At 43.4% G+C, this 24,613-nt stretch overlaps 1 protein-coding gene across 2 annotated transcripts in view; it reads right to left on the bottom strand.

Annotated features, from left to right (window-relative positions):
- Positions 1 to 24,613, bottom strand: part of LOC122552990 (ribosome-binding protein 1-like) — a 147,517-nt gene that overhangs the window by 107,202 nt on the left and 15,702 nt on the right. For both annotated transcript variants that reach the window (XM_043696342.2, XM_043696344.2), the window contains exon 2: positions 15,809 to 16,520. In XM_043696342.2, the coding sequence (XP_043552277.2) occupies positions 15,809 to 16,490 (682 nt within the window). In that variant the 5' untranslated portion in view covers positions 16,491 to 16,520. The remainder of the gene's footprint in view (positions 1 to 15,808; positions 16,521 to 24,613) is intronic.

Below are 24,613 nucleotides of genomic sequence, written 5' to 3'. Positions count from 1 at the left end.
GGGACAGCCGTAGTGTTAAAGGTTTAGTTGGAGTGGAATTTCTTCAGTGCGTAAAAGACAATTTTCTGACTCAGTATGTGGATGTACCTACTAGAGAAGATGTAAAACTTGACCTACTCTTGGGGAATAAGGCAGGGCAGGTGACTGAGGTGTCAGTGGGGGAGCACTTTGGGGCCAGCGACCATAATTCTATTCGTTTTAAAATAGTGATGGAAAAGGATAGACCAGACCTAAAAGTTGTAGTTCTAAATTGGAGAAAGGCTAATTTTGATGGTATGAGGCAAGAACCTTTGAAAGCTGATTGGAGGCAGATGTCCACAGGTAAAGGGACGGCTGAGATATTTGTATCATCGATAGTCACAGGTGAGGTGCTGGAAGACTGGAGGTTGGCAAACGTGGTGCCACTGTTTAAGAAGGGCTATAAAGACAAGCCAGGGAACTATAGACCGGTGAGCCTGACCTCAGTGGTGGGCAAGTTGTTGGAGGGAATCCTGAGGGACAGGATGTACATGTATTTTGAAAGGCAAGGACTGATTCAGGACAGTCAACATGGCTTTGTGCATGGGAAATCATGTCTCACAAACTTGATTGAGTTTTTTGAAGAAGTAACAAAGAAGATTGATGAGGACAGAGCAGTAGATGTGATCTATATGGACTTCAGTAAGGCGTTCGACAAGATTCCCCATGGGAAACTGATTAGCAAGGTTAGGTCTCATGGAATACAGGGAGAACTAGCCATTTGGATACAGAACTGGCTCAAAGGTAGAAGACAGAGGGTGGTGGTGGAGGGTTGTTTTTCAGACTGGAGGCCTGTGACCAGTGGAGTGCCACAAGGATCGGTGCTGAGCCTTCTACTTTTTATCATTTACATAAATGATTTGGATGCGAGCATAAGAGGTACAGTTAGTAAGTTTGCAGATGACACCAAAATTGGAGGTGTAGTGGACAGCGAAGAGGGTTACCTCAGATTACAACAGGATCTGGACCAGATCGGGCCAATGGGCTGAGAAGTGACAGATGGAGTTTAATTCAGATAAATGTGAGGTGCTGCATTTTGGGAAAGTAAATCTTAGCAGGACTTATACACTTAATGGTAAGGTCCTAGGGAGTGTTGCTGAACAAAGAGACCTTGGAGTGCAGGTTCATAGCTCCTTGAAAGTGGAGTTGCAGATAGATAGGATAGTGAAGAAGGCGTTTGCTATGCTTTCCTTTACTGGTCAGAGTATTGAGTACAGGTGTTGGGAGGTCGTGTTGCGGCTGTACAGGACATTGGTTAGGCCACTGTTGGAATATTGCGTGCAATTCTGGTCTCCTTCCTATCAGAAGGATGTTGTGAAACTTGAAAGGGTTCAGAAAAGATTTACAAGAATGTTGCCAGGGTTGGAGGATTTGAGCTATAGGGAGAGGTTGAACAGGCAGGGACTGTTTTCTCTGGAGCGTTGGAGGCTGAGGGGTGACCTTATAGAGGTTTACAAAATTATGAGGGGCATGGATAGGATAAATAGACAAAGTCTTTTCCCTGGGAAAAGACTAGTTCTGGACTCCATAGGTTTAGGGTTAGAGGGTAAAGATATTAAAGAGACCTAAGGGACAACTTTTTCACGCAGAGGGTGGTACATGTTTGGAATGAGCTGCCAGAGGATGTGGTGGAGGCTGGTATAATTGCAACATTTAAGACGCATTTGGATGGGTATATGAATAGGAAGGGTTTGGAGGGATATGGGCCAGGTGCTGGCAGGTGGGACTAGATTGGGTTGGGATATCTGGTCGGCATGGACAGGTTGGACCAAACGGTCTGTTTCAATGCTGTACATCTATGACTCTATGACTTGTCCACCGAAATGCCTTTTAGAATATCCAAAACTTCCTCCCCCTTATGCCAACTTGACTGAGAGTAATCAAACACCTACCCCTAATCTCGACATACTTCAGCTGTACAAGACACTGGTCACGCCGCACCTGGAGTATGGTGTGCAGTTCCGGTCACTGCATTACAGGAAGGATGTGGAAGCTTTGGAAAAGGTTCAGAGGAGATTTACTAGGATGGAAGGGAGGTCTAATGAGAAAGGGCTGAGGGAACTGAGGCTGTTTTCGTTGGAGAGAAGATGGTTGAGAGGTGACTTAATGGAGACATATAAGATAATCAGAGGGTTAGATAGGGTGGACAGTAAGAGCCTTTTTCCTCAGATGGTGAAGGCTAACACAAAGAGACATAGCTTTAAATTGAGGGGTGAAAGATTTAGGACATATATTAGGGGTAGTTTCTTCAATCAGAGAGTAATTGGGGGTGTGGAACAGCCTGCCTGCAACAGTAGTAGACTCGCTGACATTAAGGGCATTTCAATGGACATTGGACATCTATATGGATAATAATGGAATGCTGTAGGTTAGATGGGCATCAGATTGGTTTCATGAGGTTGGCGCAACATCGAGGGCCGAAGGGCCTGTACTGCGCTGTAACGTTCTATGTTATGTGTCCCTCTCCTCGGTGAACACCGATGCAAAGTTCATTAAGAATTTCACCTATTATCTCCGACTTCACGTATAACTTCCCTCCTTTGTCCTTCAGTGGGACAACCCTTTTTTTAGTTCCCCTCTTGCTTTTTATATACACATAAAAGAATTTGTGATTTTCCTTATCCCTGTTTGTTAAAGATATTTCATGATCCCTTTTAGCCCTCTTTATTCCTCATTTCAGATGGGTAACCTTCACTATTGAGGTGTTAACGTCTATTTCTTCCCATTTCCCCATTCCATTAGTCTAGTAGTTCACCACAAGGTGACTGCCTTGACTCAGTTGGCTGTACCATGCTTTCAGAACCTCAAGGTACCAAGTTCAAATTCCATTACAGAGACCTGAACACAAAATCTAGAATTATATTTCAGTGTAGTCCTATTGGACTGCTGCACAGTCTGAGGTGCCATCATTCAGAAGAGATGTCTGCTCACAAGTATTAAAGATTCCAAAGTACAATTTCAAAGAGCAGGAGACAAGTTCCCTTTGGTGTCCAAACCAGTAATTAGAATCATAGAATCCCTACAGTGTGGAAGCAGGCCTGATCCTCCGAAGAGCATCCCATCCAGACCCACCATCTTACCCTATCCCTGTAACCCTGCATTTCCAATGGTTAATCCAACTAGCCTGCACATCATGAGTAATTTAGCATGGACAATCCACCTAATCTGCATATCTTTGGGCTATGGGAGGAAACCGTAACACCCAAAGGAAACCCATGCAGACCCAGGGATAATGTGCAAGCTCCACACCGTTGCCTGAGCGCAGAATTGAACCTGGTCCCTGGTGCTGTAAGGTCGCAGTGCCAACCACTGAGCCACCATGCTGCTCAAAGAAAGTTAAAAATCACACAGCACCAGGTTATAGTCCAACAAGTTTATTTGGAAGCACTAGCTTTCAAAATGTTGCCTCTCCATCAACTGGTCATGGAGCAGTATTATAAGACACAGACTTTATAAAGGTTGTCCCACAACCACCTGATGAAGGAGCCAGCACTTCGAAAGCTAGCGCTTCCAAATAAAACTATTGGACTATCACCTGGTGTTGTGTGGTTTTTAACTTTGTATACACCCCAGTCCAACACCGACACCTCCACATCAAAATCAGAAGCGTAGACTCCTTCCAGCTGGAACTGAACCAGCGAGCTCATGATGATGGATTTGAAACAATACAGTCCTCCGCTCTACCAACTGAGCTTTCAAAGGAGAGCCCATTCATCCTCATAAGACCTCCCTTCCATACCAGGTAACACCCGAGTAAATCTCAAAAGGACCACTCAAAAATACAGAAAATCCAATTAGTCACCTCATTACCGTACACAGAACCTTGATGTGAAACATCAACTGTCAAACTTTCTGCATTTTTTTTTGGAATGCATTCACTATTACAATGTACTTTATTGACTATATATGTACATGCTGAGTTTACAAAAGGAGCAGAGTAAATATCTTTTTTTCTCTGGTTTCTTTTAAAAGAAATCTGAGTGCTTTCACAGGTCCTCTAGTTATAGAAACAACTGGCAGTTGTAGGGTTAATGAACTTTCATCACCGTTCATCTGCTGACCAGATGTTGCCAAAGACAAACAAACTCACAGCTTTCCTCACAAGTGATGGGGCAGCTCACACAATCACGAACAAACACAAAGGGCAGCCAAGAGAGATGACATCAACCCACCAGACCTACACCTCCATCTACAACAAGATATACGAGAGAGAGAGAAGGTTTGTGCTAGGCATCATGTCAAACCAGCAAACAAAACCGGGAAAGCCTCTTGAGATTGTGTTGCGTAAACCCAAATATGTGCACAGCAGACCAATAGCCCTGCATGACCCAAGCTTCCCACCTCCCCAACAACACTGAGAGGAATCTTCTTTGAATGACACAAGTGCAATCACATTTGGTTAAAATGTTTCAAGTAGTCTCGAAAGGATTATCAGTTCCCAAGCAGGCAACTGGGAGTTCATCTGTGACCTTTCATCTTCCTACAAACTTTATTGACAGAAGAAAAATATCAAGCAACAGTCTCTGATTTCCTCCATGCCGACTTATAGAGAGCCTGTCCAAGTGATTTCTCATAGGTGAACAGGTTTGACTCCGTGCAAGGTGCTCACTGTAGATATAACTGGCACTGTATCAATGTAGGAAACAGCACTAAGTTTACAACCTATGCAATGGAACCTTACATTCTCAGACAAGAACAGCAAAACACAACTCACTGGGCATGACACTCCTGCAATCAGTCTTAAGATCAACTGTGGAAGAGCATCATTTATATTTATATCGCAACTTATATGATTTCAGAATGTCCCTAGACTTTTGGCAGCCAATGAAATACTTCTTGAAGTGTAGGTACTGTTTCAATTTAAATAACCTATTTGCACAAGGCAAGGTCTCACAAATGATCATTAGTCGGTGATGCTGATTGAGAATTAAAAGTTGGCCAAGACACCAGAGAGAAACTCTGGTTTAAATGAAGCATGACACCACATGCAGAGCCACAGGAATTGGGAAAAAGCAGCAGGACATTCAGTCCATCCAATCTATATCAGCCTTGCCCTCCAGCTAGCATATATCACCTTCGTCTGGCTGTTTCCCTTTATTTGTAACCTGAATCTATAGGCCAGTTACATGCATGCACGCAGGGTGAGAGATGCAAGGGAAAGGCAGGAAAATACAACAGAAAATTTCAATATTAGGAAAGGAAACATCTTCGTTTTGTCAGATGCCTCCTTTACCTTTCTGCTTCGACTGTCATTTGTGCAACTTCTGCTTAACTTTTTGCTGGAAAATAGCGTCCGCACAATTTTATTCATCTGACGATAATAACACGGGACACACAGACTGACATGAAATATAAATCATTAACTTCAAAATGTTATGTTTCTCGCTCCATGCCATCCACCCACCCCAGCGTAAAGTTTACTCTGTGTCCCAGCCCCAGGGTTGCCATATACTTAACTGCAGAATACCCGGTTAGTTTGACCGCAGGGCCACATTTTAATCTATAAAAGGCAAAGTCCTCAGCTGAATGTCATTCTACACAACAGGTGCCAGAGGAGTGGACGCTCAATTCCCACTTGTTTTTAACCACGTAATTGAATATACATTGGGCAGTAATAGCATTAGCATGAACTGTTCTTCTGTTTGGAGGAAGAAGATTCCTCACATCCCCAGTGTAGATTTTGTTAATCAACCTGTTCTGATACATTATGACACATGTTTGGGACAGAGGAGACTTGAACCCAGGCCTCCTGGCCCTGAGATAGGGGCACTACAAATGTGTCACAAGACCCCTTACATCTCTACTATAAGTTTTTGATTCCAGTCAAACTGTATTGAAGTTCAAATGAAATAAAACATCTGCATTTTTAACCCCATTAAAGATTAACATGTATGTGCAGAAAAGTCCCTTTTATCAAAAGTGGATAACCCAAAAAACCCAGGTGCAGGGCACATGCCAATGGCGTGTCCTGTGGTATTGAACCCAAGTGAGGAAGTGGTGGTTCAAGGATGACACATTCATAAGGTCATATGCTTTATTGATACAGAAATATAGAGAATGGAAAGAACTTGCCAAACATAGCATCTTCCGTGACCTCGTGATGCCCTTAAGTGAGTTACAGCCAATTAAGTAGTTTGAACTAGTGCTATACAATGAAAAAATATGATAATTATGTTTGCAAACAGCAAGGTTAGAATAATCATTTGTTTTCATTCCATTTGATTGTGTTTTTTTATTCTCTTATGGGACTGGGCACCACTGGTTGGACATCCCTAATCAGGTGGTGGTGAGCTGCCTTCTTGAACTGCTGCAGTCCATTTGGCGTAGGTAAATCCAAAACTCCATGAGAGAGGGAGTTTCAGAATTTTGACCCAGTGACTTGGTATGTTTCCAAGTCAGGGTGGAGAGGCTTGGTGAGGGGAACTTGCAATGTTCCCATGTATTTGAATGTCCTTATCCTTCTGGCTGGTAGTAATAATGGACTTGGAAGGTGTATTCGAAGAGCTTTGGTGAATTTCTGCAGTGCACCTTGTAGATGCTACACATTGTTGCTACTGTGCATCGGTGATGGAAGGAGTAAATGGAAGGAATGAATGGATGTGGATGTGGTATCGATCAAACAGGCTGCTTTGTCCTGGATGGTGTCAAGCTTGAGTGTTGTTGAAGCTGCACTCATCAAAGCAAGTGGGGAGTATCGAATCACTCTCCTGACTTGTGCCCTGTAGATGGTGGATCAGGAGCGTCAGGAGATGTCCTTAGCCTCTGACCTGCTGTTGTAGCTCCAGTATTTATATTGCTGGTCTAGTTCATTTTCTGGTCAATATAAAACCAGGAAGACGATAGCGGTGTATTCAGTTTTGGTAACACAATTGAATGTCAAGGGGCAGTGGTTAGATTATCTTTTATTGGAAATGGTCTTTGCCATTACTTCTGTGGTACTACTGTGACCTGCCACTTGTCAGCCCAAACCAGAATACTGCATCAAACATGGCATCTTTCAGACCAGAATACTGCATCAAACATGGCATCTTTCAGACCAGAATACTGCATCAAACATGGCATCTTTCAGTATCTGAGGAGTCGGAAATAATCCTGAACAGTGTGCAATCATTGGCAACCATCCCCACTTCTCACCTTATGATGCAGGGAAGGTCAATGATGAAACAACTGAACATGGTTGAGTCTAGGACACTACACTGCGAAACTCCTGCAGAGATGTCCCAGTGTTGAGATCACTGGCCTTCAATGACTACAACCATCTTCCTTTGCGCCAAGCATGATCCTACAGTCAACAGTTTTCCCCCATTCTAAGGTCTCCCTGGTGCAACACTTGGTCAAATATGGCCTTAATGTCAACAGCAGTCTCTGTACCCTCTCATTCCCACCTGTTCAGGAAGAATTAGAAGCCAGGACCTTCTGCTTATTAATCAACACTGACCAGTGCTTCAATTTTTAACTCTAATTCATGTCTTCAATGGTCTTGCTTCTCCTATCTCTGACCTACTCCAGTCCTTTAACATGATCAATATTACCAGGCATCTCAATTCTGACACCGTGCTGATCCTGATTCCCTTCTCCACACCAGTGACAGCTTTAGGCTTAGCTGCCTGAGCCCTAAACTCTGAAACTCACTCTCTGCCCCTCCCTTCTCAAGATGCTCCTTAATTCTATGATTTTTTCACCAAAAGTTTAATCAGTCATCCTAATTTTGCTCCATGCAGCTTGATTTGAGATTAAGTTTTATCATACTGCAGTGAAGCTTTTTAGGTCTTTTTTTATATTTTAAAAGTGCTATATAATTGCAATCTGTTGTTAAAAATACATTGTTTTAACATTGCGTACAATTTAGCACAGCTTGATTACTTCCACTGAATTAACAAAGGTAGAACTTCTAAATGATTTTTCAGAATGATAGGATAAATAGTATATCCACACAATTTGGTTTCACTAAAGGGGATTTGGAGAATTATTGCATTCCACACACCAGCCCCTTCAGCCCTACAAGAATCAACCATTTCTATCTGGACCAGTAAGGAGTCTCTAGGATAATGTGAATTGAACTACTCTAGAGAGAGACTTGAATCCACAATCTTCTGACTCAGAAAGAAAATGTTACCCATTGAGCCATGGCTAACAACCCCATATCCAGGAACCACTTGATGCCTCTGTGGTGATGAGGTTGAAATGTGAAATTGTGGGTACAACCGCACTGAACATGGGCAGTACACTGAGCTTTGCTCTTTGATATTTGCAGTAGATTCACTATAAACGTGAGGAAATAATTCCAACATACACTCAGATGTACAGCACAGAACAGACCCTTCAGTCCAACGTATCCATGCCAATCAGATATCTGATATAAATCTAGTCCCATTTGCCAGCATTTGGCCTATATCCCACTAAACCCTTCTTATTCATAAGCCCTTCTGGATGCATTTTAAATGGTGTAATTGTGCCAGCCTCCACCATTTCCTCTGGCAGCTCACTCTATACATGTACCACCCTCTGCATGAAATGGTTGATCCCATTAGTCCCTTTATATTTTTCCCCCCTCACCCTAAACCTATGCCCTCTGGTTCTGGACTGGCCCACCCCAGGGAAAAGACCTTGTCTATTTACCTATCCATGCCCCTCATGATTTTATAAGCCTCTATAACATCACCCCTCAGCCTCTGATGCTCCAGAGAAAACGGTTCCAGCCTATTCAGCCTCTCCCTGTAGCTCAAGCCCTCCAACCCTGGCAACATCCTTGTAGGTCTTTTCTGAACCCTTTCAAGTTTCACATCCTTGCTATCGAAGGCAGACCAGAATTGCACGCAATATTCCAAAAGTGGCCTAACCAATGTCCTGTGCAGCCGCAACATGACCTCCCAACTCCTATGCTCAGTGCACTGACCAAGAAAGAAACCATACCAAATGTACTCCTCACTATCCTGTCTACCTGCGACTCCACTTCCAAGGAACTAAGAACCTGCACTTCAAGGTCTCTTTGTTCAGCAACACTCCTCAGAACTTTACCGTTAAGTAAATAAATCCTGTCCTGATTTGCTTTTCCAAAAATGCAGCACCTCACATTTATCGAAATTAAACTCCATCTGCTGCTCCTCAGCCCATTGGCTCATCTGATCAAGATCTCGTTGTACTTGGAGATAACCTTTTTTGCTGTGCAGTACACCTCCAATCTGCAAACTTACTAACCATACCTCCTATGTTCACATCCAAATTATTTATATAAATGGCTAAAAGCAATGGACCCAGCACTGATCCTTGTGGCACACCACTGGTCACAGGCCTCCAGTCTAAAAGGCAACCCTCCACCACCCTCTGTCTTCGGCCTTCGAGCCAGTTCTGTATCCAAATAGTTAGTTCTTCCTCTATTCCCTGTGATCTAACCTTGGTAACTAGTCTACCATGAGGAACCTTGTTGAATGCCTTACTGAAGTCCATATAGATCACGTTTACTGCTCTTCCCTCATCAATCATCTTTGTTATTTCATTAAATCACAATTTCCCACGAACAAAGCCATGTTGACTGTCCCTAATCAGTCCTTGCCTTTCCAAATACATTCAAATCCTATCCCTCAGGATTCCCTCCAACAACTTGCCCACAACCCACGTCAGGCTCACCGGTCTACAGTTCCCTTGTTTTTTCTTACCACCTTCCTTAAAATAATGGCACAACATGAGCCAACCTCCAGTCTTCTGGCACCTCACCTATAGCTATCAAGGATACAAATATCTCAGTAAGGGGCCCAGCAATCACTTCCCTAGCTTCCCACAGAGTTCTAGGGTACTTTTAATCAGGTCTCGGGGATTTATCCAACCTTTGTGTTTTAAAATGCCCAACACCCCCTCCTCGTATTATGGACTTTTTTCAAGAAGTCGGTATTAATTTCCCCTTGTTCTCTATCTTCCAAATCCTTCTCCATATTAACCACTGATGCAAAATACTCAATTAGTATCTCTTCCATCTCCTGCGATTCCATGTGTTGGCAGCCTTTCTGATCTTCAAGGGGCCCTATTCTCTCCTAGTTATCCTTTTGTCTTTAATGCATTGGTAGAATCCCTTTGGATTCTCCTTAACCCCATTTGCCAAAGCTATGTCATTTCCCCTTTTTGCTCTCCTGGTTTCCCGCTTAAATATACTCCCTCTGCCTTTCTACTCTTCTAAGGATTCACTCGATCTGTGCTGTCTATACCTGACATAGGCTTCCTTTTTTTTTCTTGACCAAAACCCAAATTTATCTAGTATTCCAACATTCCCTACACCTACCAGCCTTGCCCTTCACCCTAACTAGAACATACTGTCTCTAGACTCTTGTTACCTCATTTTTTAAGGCTTTCCATTTTTGGGGGTGAACATTCACTCCCCAATCAACGTTTGAATGTTCTTGCCTAACATTGTTAAAATCTGCCTTCCTCCAATTTATAACTTTAACTATTAGATCCGGTCTATCCTTTTCTATCACTAACTTAAAACTAACAGAATTATGGCCGCTGGCCCCAAAGTGCTCTCCCACTGACACCTCAGTCACTTGCCCTGCCTTATTTCCCAAGAGTAGTCAAGTTTTGCACCTTCTCTAGTAGGTACATCCCCATACAGAAGATTTCCTCAAACACACTTAATAAATTCCTCTCTATCCAAGATTGGCAGTCCCAGTCTATGTTTGGAAAGTTAAAATACCCTACCATAGCCACCCTATTATTCCTGTAGATAACGGAGATCTCCTTACAAATGTGTTTCTCAATTTCCTGCTGACTACTGGAGGGGGAATAGTACATCCCAATAAGGTGATCATCCATTCCTTATTTCTCAGTTCCACCCAAATATCATCCATGGATGTATTACCAGGAATATCCTCCATAAATACAGCTGTAATTTTATCCCTCATCAAAAAATGCCACTCTCCTCCTCTTTTGTCCCCCTTTCTATCCTTCCTATAGAATCTATACCTTGCCTGTGCATCCCTGAGCCATGGCTCTGTAATTGCTATGGTATCACTCCCAATCCCTGAGTTCATCTGCTTATCTAGGTAAAAACAATGACTGCAGATGCTGGAAACCAGACTCTGGATTAATGGTGCTGGAAGAACACAGTTCAGGCAGCATCCGAGGAGCAGTAAAATTGACGTTTCGGGCAAAAGCCCTTCATCAGGAATACAGGCAGAGAGCCTGAAGGGTGGAGAGATAAGTGAGAGGAGGGTGGGGGTGGGGATGAAGCTGATAGGTCGGTGGAGGGGGGGGGAGAGGGTGGAGTGGATAGGTGGAAAGGAAGATAGGCAGGTAGGACAGGACATGGGGACAGTGCTGAGCTAGAAGTTTGCAACTGGGGTGAGGTGGGGGAAGGGGAAATGAGGAAACTGTTGAAGTCCACATTGATGCCCTGGGGTTGAAGTATTCTGAGGCGGAAGACGAGGCGTTCTTCCTCCAGGCGTCTGGTGGTGAGGGAGCGGCGGTGAAGGAGGCCCAGAACCTCCATATCCTCGGATGAGTGGGAGGGGGAGTTGAAATGTTGGGCCACAGGGCGGTGTGGTTGATTGATGCGGGTGTCCCGGAGATGTTCCCTAAAGCGCTCTGCTAGGAGGCGTCCAGTCTCCCCAATGTAGAGGAGACCGCATCGGGAGCAACGGATACAATAATTGATATTGGTGGATGTGCAGGTAAAACTTTGATGGATGTGGAAGGCTCCTTTAGGCCTTGAATGGAGGTGAGCGAGGAGGTGTGGGCGCAGGTTTTGCAATTCCTGCGGTGGCAGGGGAAGGTGCTAGGATGGAAGGGTGGGTTGTTGGGGGGCGTGGACCTGACCAGATAGTCACGGAGGGAACAGTCTTTGCGGAAGGCGGAAAGGGGTGGGCTGGGAAATATATCCCTTGTGGTGGGGTCCGTTTGGAGGTGGCGGAAATGTCGGCGGATGATTTGGTTTATGCGAAGGTTGGTAGCGTGGAAGGTGAGCACCAGGGGCGTTCTGTCCTTGTTATGGTTGGAGGGGTGGGGTCTGAGGGCGGAGGTGCGGGATGTGGACGAGATGCGTTGGAGGGCATCTTTAACCACGTGGAAAGGGAAATTGCGATCTCTAAAGAAGAGGCCATTTGGTGTGTTCTGTGGTGGAACTGGTCCTCCTGGGAGCAGATATGGCGGAGGAATTGGGAATACGGGATGGCATTTTTGCAAGAGGTAGGGTGGGAAGCGGTGTAATTCAGGTAGCTGTGGGAGTCAGTGGGTTTGTAAGAAATGTCGGTGTCAAGTCGGTCGTCATTAATGGAGATGGAGAGGTCCAGGAAGGGGAGGGAGATGTCAGAGAGGATTACACCTCTTCCCACCCTACCTCTTGCAAAAATGCCATCCCATATTCCCAATTCCTCCGCCTCTGCCTAAATTCCTCGGATGCTGCCTCATCTGCTTATCTGTTAGGCCTCTTGAAATAAAATAAATGCAATTTAATTTATCAGTCCTACCTTGTTCTCTGTGTTGTTCCTGCCTTCCCCGACTGTGCGACTTACTCCTTTTCCCAGTTGTATCAGTCTCAGGCTGCTCTCTTTCCTCACTATTTCTCTGGATCCCACACACCACCATCTATTCCCTCCCCAAAGGCAATAGTTTAAAGCCTCCTGAGCATCTCTAACAAATCCCCCGGCACTCTATTCATCCCAGACAGACATAATTTGCCTTGATAGAGTAAAGAACAAAGAAGAACAAAGAAAATTTACAGCCCAGGAACAGGCCCTTTGGCCCTCCAAGCCTCAGCCGATCCAAATGTACTGTCTAAACCTGTCGGTCAACTCCTAAGCATTTGTATCCCTCTGCTCCCCACCTACTCATACATCTGTCCAGACGCATCTTAAATGAATCTATCATGCCTGCCTCTAGCACCTCTGCTGGCTACAGGTTCCAAACGCCCACCACCCTCTGTGTGAAGTACTTGCCGCGTGTATCCCCCTTAAACTTTCCACCTCTCACCTTGAGAGCGTGACCTCTCATTATTGAATCCTTCACCCTGGGAAAAAGCTTGTCTCTATCCACCCTATCTATACCCTTCATGATTTTGTAAATCTCAATCAGGTCCCCCCTCAATCTCCTTTTTTCTAATGATAATAAACCTAACCTATTCAACCTCTCTTCGTAGCTAGCACCTTCCATACCAGGCAACATCCTCGTTAATCTTCTCTGCACCCTCTCCAAAGCGTCCACATCCTTTTGGTAATGTGGCGACCCGAACTATACACAGTATTCTAAATGTGGCCGAACCAATGTCTTGTACAATTGTAACATGACTTGCCAGTTCTTATACTCAATACCCCGTCCAATGAAGACAAGCGTACTATATGCCTTCTTGACCACTCTATCCACGTGTGCAGCAACCTTCAGGGTACAAATGACCTGCACTCCCAGATCTCTCTGCCCATCAACTTTTTCCAAGGCTCTTCCGTTCATTGTATAATTCGCTCTAGAATTAGACTTGCCTAAATGCATCACCTCACATTTGTCTGGATTGAAAGCCATCTGCCACTTTTCTGCCCAACTCTCCAGAATATCTATATCCTCCTGTATTCTCTGACAGTCCCTTATGCTTTCTGCTACTCCACCAATCTTGCTGGTCATACCAACAGTGCCGTCTTCTAGATCATGTACATATATTACAAACAACATTGGCCCCAACACTGACCCCTATGGAACACCACTGGTCGCCTTTCTCCATTTTGAGAAACTCCCTTCAACTACTACTCTGTTTCCTGTTGCTCAACCAGTTCTTTATCCACCTCGCTAGAACACCCTGCACACCATGTGACTTCACTTTCTCCGTTAGTCTACCATGGGGAACTTTATCCAATGCCTTACTAAAGTCCATGTACATCAACAGCCCTTCCTTCATCTTTCAACTTGGTCACTTCCTCGGAGAACCCTACTAAGTTGGTAAGGCACGATCTACCCTGCACAAAACCATGTTGCCTATCACTGATAAGTCCATTCTCTTCTAAATATAAATAGATCCTAACTCTCAGTACCCTCACCAGCAACTTCCCCACCACTGACATCAGGCTCACTGGTCTGTAGTTACCTGGAATATCCCTACTACCCTTCTTGTACAGGAGGACAATATGAGCTACCCTCCAGTCCTCCTGCATCTCACCTGTATTTAAGGATGCCACAAAGATATCTGTCAGGGCCCCAGCTATTTCCTCTCACCTCCCTCAGCAACCTGGGATAGATCCCATCCCATCCTGGAGATTTGTCCACCTTAATAACCTCTAGCATACCCAACACATCTTCCCTACTTATGCCAATGTGATCCAGACTAATCAAACTTCTATCTCTAATCTCAAGATTCATCAGTTCCTCTCCTCAGTGAACACTGATGCAAAGTAATCATTCAGAATCTCACCCATTCTCTCAAGTCCGACACACAGCCTTCCTTCATTATCCTTTAGTGGACCAATCCTTTCTCTAGTTACCCGCTTGCTTCTTATATAAGAATAAAATGCTTTGGGATTCTCCTTAATTCTGCTCGCTAACGCTATTTCATGACCCCTTTTAACCAGCTTGATTCCTCACTTAAGACTAGTCCTACTCTTCCGATATTCCTCCAGGGCCCGTTCTGTTATTAGCTGTCTAGACCTTATGTACGCTTCCCTTTTCCTCTCGGCTAGTCATACAATTTCTCCTGTTATCCACGGTTCACGAATATTGATATTGATGCCTAACATGCTGGAAATTGCTAGCTGGCCTACTGCTTGGAATGTTTACTGGGTTGTCCATAGAGTTGACATTTTTTTTCAATGCTTTCCTCAGTTGTTATATTTACAGAAATTTTAAATTTTAATTTTGAAAGCCACTTTGGTAAAAGCTAGCATGATAGCCAATGTCATGCTTCACTGTTTTTTCTCAGTTTAAAAGATCAAGATAAACAGATTGTGGCAGATGCTCACAATGGATCTTAAGACATTCAAAACTTAAAGCTACGAGCACCAACTTTCCTCAATACTTTGGGCTTTGGATATTGCTTCCAGTTGGATGATGTTAGACATAAACTTTCAAAATAAAGCCAGCTATTTGTAAAAATGCTCAGGGTCATTGGAAAAAAGTTCAACCAGCGCAACAAAGTATTGCACTGTACAGTATACCAAATTCCCAGTATATTAAATATCTTTAAAAAACTGGAGGAAAACAGCTTATGATAGGTGCAGCAATTATATTGAGTCTGCCAGAAATTTAACATTCTACAGTAAAAGATTAATATGCAGGTCAGCTTTGGTACAGTGAGTAACAATTAGAAAGTCAAGGGGCTAAGTCCAGAGGCGAACACAAAATGCAAGCTGACAATGCAACACTGAGGGAGTGCTGCATACTTAGTATGTCTTTCCAATCAGACAGTAAACTTGGGCCCTGTCTTCTCAGGTAGATGATAATGATTCCAAATTGCCAATCTGAAGAGAAGGGGAATTTACACAGTGTCCTGAGGATTATTTAGATATCAAGGTTGAAAAAAATAGATTACCTGGCCATTGTCACATTACTGATTTGGACATTGCTTGGGTGCCATGTGTTCGACATTACAATAATCACTATACTTCCAAAGTTCTTCAGTGGCTGTAATGTGCTTTGGAATATTTTGATGTTGTGAAAGGTATCATATAAATGAAAGTTATTTTCTTTATCAGAGAGTGGGTAAAAAGTTCAAGACATTTCCAAACACATTGCCCAAAGATGAAAGAGACAGATGTGTGAGAGATGATGTCATCCATTTTGACAGTTTAAGATTAGACCCCAGAAACAAGAAAGCTCAAGTACTCACTGGGCTCAGACTTTTTCTTAGATGCAATCCTCTTCTTAGCTGGGGCATCTTGCTTTGCTTCATCTTGGTTGGTAGTTGCTTCAATCTTTTTGACACTTACAGTGGAAGGAGTAGCAGCAATGGGTACACCCTGCTGGGCACCTACGGGAGGGACTGCCATCACTGGCACTTCCCTAGTAACCATCTCCACCACAGGTGCAGGTGCTTGTTTAGAGGAGCTGCCAACAGGAGCATGGGCTGACACAGGATTCGGGGCAGGCTCGACTTTGGCAACCTTTTTTTCCTTCTTCCTCTTTTCTTTGGAGGCCGGGGGAGAAGACTCAGGAGGAAGAGGAGACGAAACGGCCATAATGGGAGTCTCAATAGTTGGCACAATAACAGGCTCAACTTCAACCTCTGTCTCGGAGACATCCTGCACAGGCTCAGCTTCTGGGATTCTCCCATTGGGTTTTTCATCTTTTTTCTTTGGTTTTCCTTTCTTCTCCACAGATTTTTCTTTCTTCTTCTTTTCCGATTTAGCCTGTTGAGCCTTTTCCTGCTCTTTCTTCTGTTTCGCCAAGGCTTCTTCATAGGACGTTTCCTTCATGGAGAAGGTGGAGACCAAGAAAATTCCAATGGCAGAGATGACCATGAAGCCACCAAACACCATGAAGCCCAAGGTTTGTGGGTCATAGATGTCCATGTTTGCTCAAAGACTCGATTTGTATAAGACCTGCAAAATAAAATATTACATTAGCATGGATTGAAGCATGGACTCTTCACTTTTGAACAACAATTAACCTAGGCGAAGAAATATTAGATTGAAATCAGAAGGGAAGTAGAACATACAACATAGAACAATACAGCGCAGAACAGGCCCTTTGGCCCTCGATGTTGCGCCGACCTGTGAACTATTCTCAGCTCGTCCCCCTACACTATCCCATCATCATCCATGTACTTATCCAAGGATTGTTTAAATCTCCCTAATGTGACTGAGTTAACTACATTGGCTGGTAGGACATTGCACGCCCTTCCCACTCTCTGAGTAAAGAACCTGCCTCTGACATCTGTCTTAAATCTATCACCCTTCAATTTGTAGTGATGCCCTCTTGTACAAGCTGACGTCATCATTCTAGGAAAAAGACTTTCATTGTCTACCCTATCTAATCCTCTGATCACCTTGTATGTCTCTATCAAATCCCCTCTTAGCCTTCTTCTTTCCAATGAGAACAGACCCAAGTTTCTCAGCCTTTCCTCATAAGACCTTCCCTCCAGACCAGGCAACATCCTGGTAAATCTCCTCTGCACCTTTTCCAATGCTTCCACATCCTTCCCAAAATATAGCGACGAACTGTACATAATATTCCAAGTGTGGCCGCACTAGCGTTTTGTATAGTTGCAGCATGATATTGCAGCTCCGGAACTCAATCCAAACAAATGAAACCTAACACACTGTATCCCTTCTTAACAGCACTATCTACCTGGGTGGCAACTTACAGTGTACATGGACTCCAAGATCCCTCTGCACATCCACACTACCAAGAATCTTTCCATTGACCCAGTGCTCTGCCTTCCTGTTATTCTTCCCAAAGTGCATCACCTCACATTTAGCTGCACTGAACTCCATTTGCCACCTCTCAGCCCAATCTTGCAGTTTATCTAAGTCCCCCTGCAATCTGTAACATTCTTCCAAACTGTCCACTACTCCATTGACTTTAGTGTCATCTGCAAATTTACTAATCCATCCACCTATGCCTGCGCCTAAGTCATTTATAAAAATGACAAACAGCAGTGATGCCAAAACAGATCCTTGTGGCACACCACTAGTAACCGGACACCAGGCTGAATATTTTCCATCAACCACCACTCACTGCCTTCTTTCAGAAAGCCAGTTTCTAATCCAAACTGCTAAATCACCCTGATTCCATGTCTCTGCATTTTCTCCAACAGCCTACCATGTGGAACCTTATCAAAGGCTTTACTGAAGTCCACATATACCATGTCAACTGCCCGACCCTCATCTACATGCTTGGTCACCTTCTCAAAAAACTCAATGAGGTTTGTGAGACACAACCTGCCCTTGACGAAACCATGTTGACTATTTGAAATCAAATTGTTGCTTGCTTGATGATTATAAATCTCATTTCTTATAATCGTTTCCAAAACCTTTCCTATAACAGAAGTAAGGCTCACTGGTCTATAAGTACCTGGGTCATCTCTACTGTCCTTCTTGAACAAGGGCACACATTTGCAATCCTCCAGTCCTCTGGTACTAAACCTGTAGACAACAATGACTCAAATATCAAAGCCAAAGGCGCTGCTATCTCCTCCCTAGCTTCCCAGAGAATCCTCGGATAAATCCCATCCAGCCCACGGGACTTATCTACTTTCACTCCTTCTAGAATTGACAACACCTGTTCGTAACTAAACACATTGGACAAAAACTGATCCATCCGATGTACTAGAGTTATAGCATTTCCAGTCAATATTGGGGAAGTTAAAGTCCCCCATAATGACCACACTGTTCCTTTCACTCCTATCCAGAATAATTTTGCTAATCCTCTCTTCCACCTCCCTGGAACTCTGCCGAGGCCTATAAAAAACTCCAAGCAGTGTGACCTCTCCTCTCCTGTTTCTAACGTCGGCCCACATTACCTCAGTAGGCAAGTCCTTGTCAAAGGTTCTTTCAGCTACCGTTATACTATCCTTGACTAACAAGGCCATACCTCCCCATCTTTTACTGTCTTGCCTGTTCTTAACGAAAGATCTATACCCTGGAACCTGTAACATCCATTCCTCACCCTGCTCTATCCATGTCTCAGATAAATAAAATATAGTAAACAATACTTTTATTTATATAGCACATTTCATGGCCTGAAGATGTCTCAAAATATTTTACAACCAATGAAGTGACTGCAAAGGACTTGTACTCATGACCTTCTGCTTCAGAGATCAGAATGTGACCCACTGAGCCAGACTGGCACCTTATTGCTACCTATTTATTTCACCCTGCTCTCATCCCACCCCAAATCATTGCAGTTCCTCATAATCTCTCATTGTCTCCTTTCTCCAATCCTTTTCCAGATCTCCATATGCTTGGTTTTTCTCTTTGACCCTGGATTGTTTTCTACCCTAGAAGGACCCAAGCAGGCGGTGAGCCCAAGTAGAGAGTGGAGCATGTCCTGATGAGGATCAGAACCTCGAAGTACCACAAAAACTTTTTTCACTTTTAATTCCAAAATGTTTTCGTAGAAAGAGGGCTGCTACAGCCAAATACAGGCTGCAGATGTAAATTCATTGCTGTCTAATAAAGTCCTCAGTTGTGCATGTAAAGTGCCAGGGAAACTTCAAAGATAGAGAGAAGTCTGAAACAGAATCATGGAACTGTTACAGCACAGGAGGAGGGTATTCGGCCCTCATTCTCGTGTCAGCTCTTCAAATGAGAATCCGGGCCAATCTCCTGCTTTTATTTCTATAAAAGTAATCATCCAATACCCTTTTGAATGTCTCAGTTGAACCTGCCTCTGCCACATTTCGGGGCCATGTGTTCCACACATTGCCAACTTGCATCGTGAGAAAGGTTCCCCTCACCTCGCATTTGCTTCTCTTGCAAATCACTGTTAATCGGTGCACTCTGGCTCTTAATCCTTTCACAGCGGGAACAGTTTCTCTCCATCCACTACATCGAGCCCCTCATAAAAACCTCTCCGCCTACTTCTATCCAAGGAGAACACTCCCAATATCTTCAATCTATCTTCTAAACTGGAATTTCTCGTCTCTGCAATGATTCTGTACTTTTTTCAGTGCATCATTTCCTTCCTCTAAATGTGGCGCCCAGAACTGAACACAATATTCCATCTGGAGTCAAATAAGTGTCCTATACAAATTCAACATCACTTCCTTGCTATTGTACTCTAAACTCAGATTAATAAAGCCAAGGATACTGTATGTTTCATTAACCACTCTCTCCACTTACGTACCAAGTCTCCTCTACCTTACGAATTGTATCCACTATTCAGTATTGTCTTTCAACATTCAATCTACCAAAAGGAATCACCTCACACTTCTTGATATGGAAGTGCAGCTGCTACCTATCCACTCACTTCATCAACTTGTCAATGTCCTGTTGGAGCTCTACATTGCCCTCCTCACAGTTTACTATCCTTCCAAGTTTTCTGGAAGACGAACAGATAACAAGGGGATTTACTAACTTTTCTGACTCAGCAAAATCATTCGCGTGGAGACATTTTTCGTGTTTTGCCCTTCCAGCAATAGACAAACATAAACTTAAAAACCTGAGGTGGAGGAGCTGGTATTGGAGTGGGGCGTACAAAGTTGAAAATCACACAACACCAGGTTATAATCCAACAGGTTTATTGGGAAGCACTAGCTTTCAGAGTGCTGCTCCTTCATCAGGTGAAGGAGCAGCACTCTGAAAGCTAGTGCTTCCCAATAAACCTGTTGGACTATAACCTGGTGTTGTGTGATTTTCAACTTAAAAACCTGATGTATATTTGCTACTGGCAGAAGGTGTGAAAGTGACCTGAGGTTTGTATATACGAGCCTGGGTTTGAGCTCTGGTGAGCTGTGAATGTCACAGTCAAAGCATCACCCACAAGTCACCCTTCACTGACATTAGAAGACTGTCTCAATATGGAAGCTGTCTAGCCAGCAAGCTAATCGTAAGGAAACTGGACAAGAAAGGTCCTCTTGCTCTGAGTGCTGCAAGTTAATCACCGTCAAAAAGAAAAAGCACAAAAGGATTTCAAATAACCAGCAAAATTTGAGAATTCCAAATCAACTGTTGACCTATTAATGTTCTACAATTTACACTACAAAAACCACCCAGAGAGATTGTTCTGTAAATCATTTAACTTATATCTTTCTTTGGACTCTTCTTATTCCTATTAGGTCTGTATGTGTGTTGCATTATTAACTCTTTTCACATTTAGTAATCCATAAGCTTACTCTTCCGATTACTCAAGAAAGCCTGGTTAAATTTGCTCCTTGAGGGCCTCTCATGCCACACTCATAGTGTCCCTCCCTCTGGACTAGGACACCCAGGTTCACGTCCGACCTGCTTCAGAGGTGTATAATGATATTTCTGAATTCGAGAAGGGAAAACATTAAATTTGTTCCTTTTAAAACATAAATTCATTTTGTCAGGCAAAAGGGAATCCATCAGGGGAGAGATCCTTTTTAATTTAACCTAATTCCAACCAATCAAAAGGGCAAGTGAATGAAGAAGGGGAGCCACTTATTCTCTCCTCATCTTGGAGTTTAATGATTTGAGGTATTAGCCTGAAACCATAATACTTTAGCAAACCTCCCACAGTCACGTTGCAACCAGTGTGACCTTTCTCCTTTTATTGAAGCTGCCCGTGCCTGCAGAAGGTTGAGCTGGACATCATGCCAACTGAGATGTTCTGATTGGTCTCCCTTCAACCAACAGCTAAAAGACATTATCTCCTCATTCATCTCCCCACTGTTAGTGGGAGCTGGTCATGTGCAAACCAGCTGCTGTGCTTACTGCTTCACAGCAGCTACACTTCAAAAGTACTTCATTGGCTGCGAGGCATCTTGGCATGTCCTGATGTAGTTAACGCTGCTACATCAATGCAAGTTCTTTGTTGTTAACAAAATGATTCTTGAAGAATGGATTGCAAAAATCTAATCCATTCCCCTTCTTAGGACTCCAGATAAGCAAATATATTCGAGTACTGAGCCAATGCTACTTTGCACAATACACAGTGAAATCAAGTACATCTGCTAAAACAAACTCATTAGCAAGGCCGGACACCTCTCCTCCTGGATTTCTCATTCTATTGAATTCTAGAGTCACATAAGGACTACCCTCCAGATTCAGGTTCCAATAATATTGTGACTTGGCAACAAGTTCCATAATTGTAGCAAAAGGACATGACAAAGATTGCTGCAATGGGTTGAGGTAAGGCAATTTTGTAAATTGAAACAGTTCTGCAACAATCAGAGGCTTTGAGGGAGTGTTTTGTTGACGCAGAGCAATACTGGTTAATAAAATGAAAAAGTTTAATTTTCAGTGCTAATAAGTTCTAGAAACTCACAGACCATACTCTCCAAATATTAAATAGAGAAAGAAAACATTCACATGTTGATTACATTTGCCAATTCTTTCTACCCTCACTGCAGTAAAGTAAATATTTATTTTGGCCAGGGTTGCGCTGAGCCAAGCCTGCCAGACTTGAGTCCGAGTGTTCAGAATTTTAAGCCCTTGGTGCTCTCAATAAAGAAATACCAGAAAGCCCCTTCCAAAACTTCTGATTTGAAACTGCAAAAAATCCGCTGCAGAGAGAAAAAGAGTCAACACTATTTATAAACGGATCAACTCTTACGAAAGGGAACAAAGCAAGCAGACAAATTGAGCCCACATTCAGAGGTCAGGGACTAGAATTTTTTAGAATCCCTACAGTGTGGAAACAGGCCCTTTGGCCCAACTCTGACCGTCCGAAGAGTAACCCACCCAGACCCGATCCCGTACCCGATATTTACCCCTGACTAATGCACCTATCCTACACATCCCTGAACACTATGGGACAATTTAGCATGGCCAATTCATCTAACCTGCACATCTTTGGACTGTGGGAGGAAACCCACGCAGACATAGGAAACATGTGCAAACTCCACACAGATGGTCGCCTGAGGCTGGAATCGAACCCAGGTCCCTGGCGAAGTCAGGCAGCAGTGCTAACCACTGAGCCATCGTGCCACCTTCTGTGAAGGATTTCTGCACTGAGCCTCCTGAAAATTAAGGTCAACAGTTCTGTACTTTAATGTGTACAACTCTCTGACAAACAGCTGATTTTGGCCTTTCCCCTTGCCAGTTTGAATGTGGGAAAATGAAATAACCAATAACAACAAACACCGCTTTAAAAAGTTTGTATCACTGAGAAGGTACAAACTAGTGCAAAGGCAGTGGTTGTGATAGCTAGGTCACGGTGTGTCAATATGAGTTACTCAATACTTCAACTGAACAGCACCAAAGCACTGTTTGAATTTCAGGGCATCATTAATTTACCATCTTAACTCTCGCATTGCCTCCAGAGTTTATGTACATTGGTTAAGTGCTTTTCTCCCTCTCCCTGCTGATTTCGTCACTAAACCAGCTACAGCCTCGTATTCCACTGACTGCTATGGCAAGACTAATAGATTCAGTTGACTGCTCTAGATTTAGAAATAATTACATTCTCCTGAATGTTACAGTTTGTAAAAATAATATGCTAACCTAGTGTTTAGTAAGTTTACAACTTCAGCAGTAGCTGCTTTACACTTGAAGATGGATCACCTAATTGTGTCAGTTATACTGTATGAAATGTCTACAATTCATCATAATAGGGTGTGACTGTAACAAGCTGCTACATAAAACCACAGATTTTACAGCACACAACAACCGTTTGAAAGAGCTAATTATTCCCAATCTTTCCCCTTGACCTTGTAAATGGTTTCTTTCAAGTACTTATACAATTCCCTTCCAAAACTGCTTCTGACTTTGCTCCCACCAACTAACTGCTGTGCGTTTCGGATCACAGCAACTTCGGGTAAGTATAAACATTCCTCATATCCTCTCAGTTCCTTCTTTCCTCATATCCTCTCAGTTCCTTACCCTGAAGCTCTCCATTCTGGTTACTGACCGATTTTTAGAAGAAAGACCATCAACTCTGAGAAAACTCCATTTAATTTTGAACTCCCCTGTTTAATCTTCCCTTAACCTTCTCTGCTAAGAAGAAAAGTCTCAACTTCCCCAATATCTCTGCTTGAAAGAAGACTCTCATCCCTCGTGTCATAAATACAAGTTACTTGTTTACAAGTGCAAGGTGACTTGGACAGGCAAGTGACAATGCAAATGTTTAAGATTTAAGGGCAGCTTTCTGTTTGCCTGGGAACAGTGGGGAGGATACATAAATGTGCTTCACACCAGATTTACGGCCAGCACTTGTGTCCTATCATTCTATTATGGATAGAAACGTGGAAAACAGGTGGAGAAGGCTATTCAGCCCTTCAGGTCTGCACCACCATTCAATATGATCATGGCAGATCATGCAATCTCATTATCCTATTCCTAAACCTCTCCCCATACCCCTTTAGCTGCAAGGGCCATGTGCAGTTCCCTCTTGAATCTATCTAATGAGCTGGCCCCAATAGCTTCCTGTGGGAGAGAATTGCACAGGTTCGCAGCTCTCCAAGTGAAGATATTCTTCCTCATCTCAGTCCTGAATGGCTTATTCCTTATTCTAAGACTGTGAGCCCTAGTTCTGGCCTTCCCAATATCGGGAACATTCTTCCTGTATCTAGTCTGTCCAGTCCCATCAGGATTTTAGGTGTTTCTTTGAGATCCCCCCCCCACCATTCTTCTAAATGCCAGTCAGTACAATCGATCCAATGTTTTCTCAGATGTCAGTTTGCCATCCCAGCAATCAACCTTCGCTGGACTCCCCCCCAAAAGCAGGCATATCCTTCCTCAGACTAGGAGATCAAAACTGCGCACAATACTCAAGGTGTGGCCTCACCAAGGTCCTGTGTCACTGCTGCAAGACATTGCTATCCCTACCCCAAATCCTCTTGCTATGGAGGCCAGCATGCCATTAGCTTTGCTTACTGCCTGCTGCATCTACATACCAACCTTCAGCGACTGTTCCACTAAGACACCCAGGTTTTGCTGCACCTCACCTTTTTCTTAATAATCTACCTTCCTGGTTTAACCACCAAAGTGGATAACCTCACATTTATCCACATTCTATTGCATTTGCCTACACAAACAAATGGATCCAAATGTATATCCCAAAAAAGGGA

This window comes from Chiloscyllium plagiosum, unplaced genomic scaffold (genome assembly GCF_037043375.1).
Source record: "Chiloscyllium plagiosum isolate Xiang-an unplaced genomic scaffold, Cpla_swu_hap1 HiC_scaffold_10, whole genome shotgun sequence".
Classification (NCBI taxonomy): domain Eukaryota; kingdom Metazoa; phylum Chordata; class Chondrichthyes; order Orectolobiformes; family Hemiscylliidae; genus Chiloscyllium; species Chiloscyllium plagiosum.
This window is presented reverse-complemented; position numbering and strand designations above follow the sequence as displayed.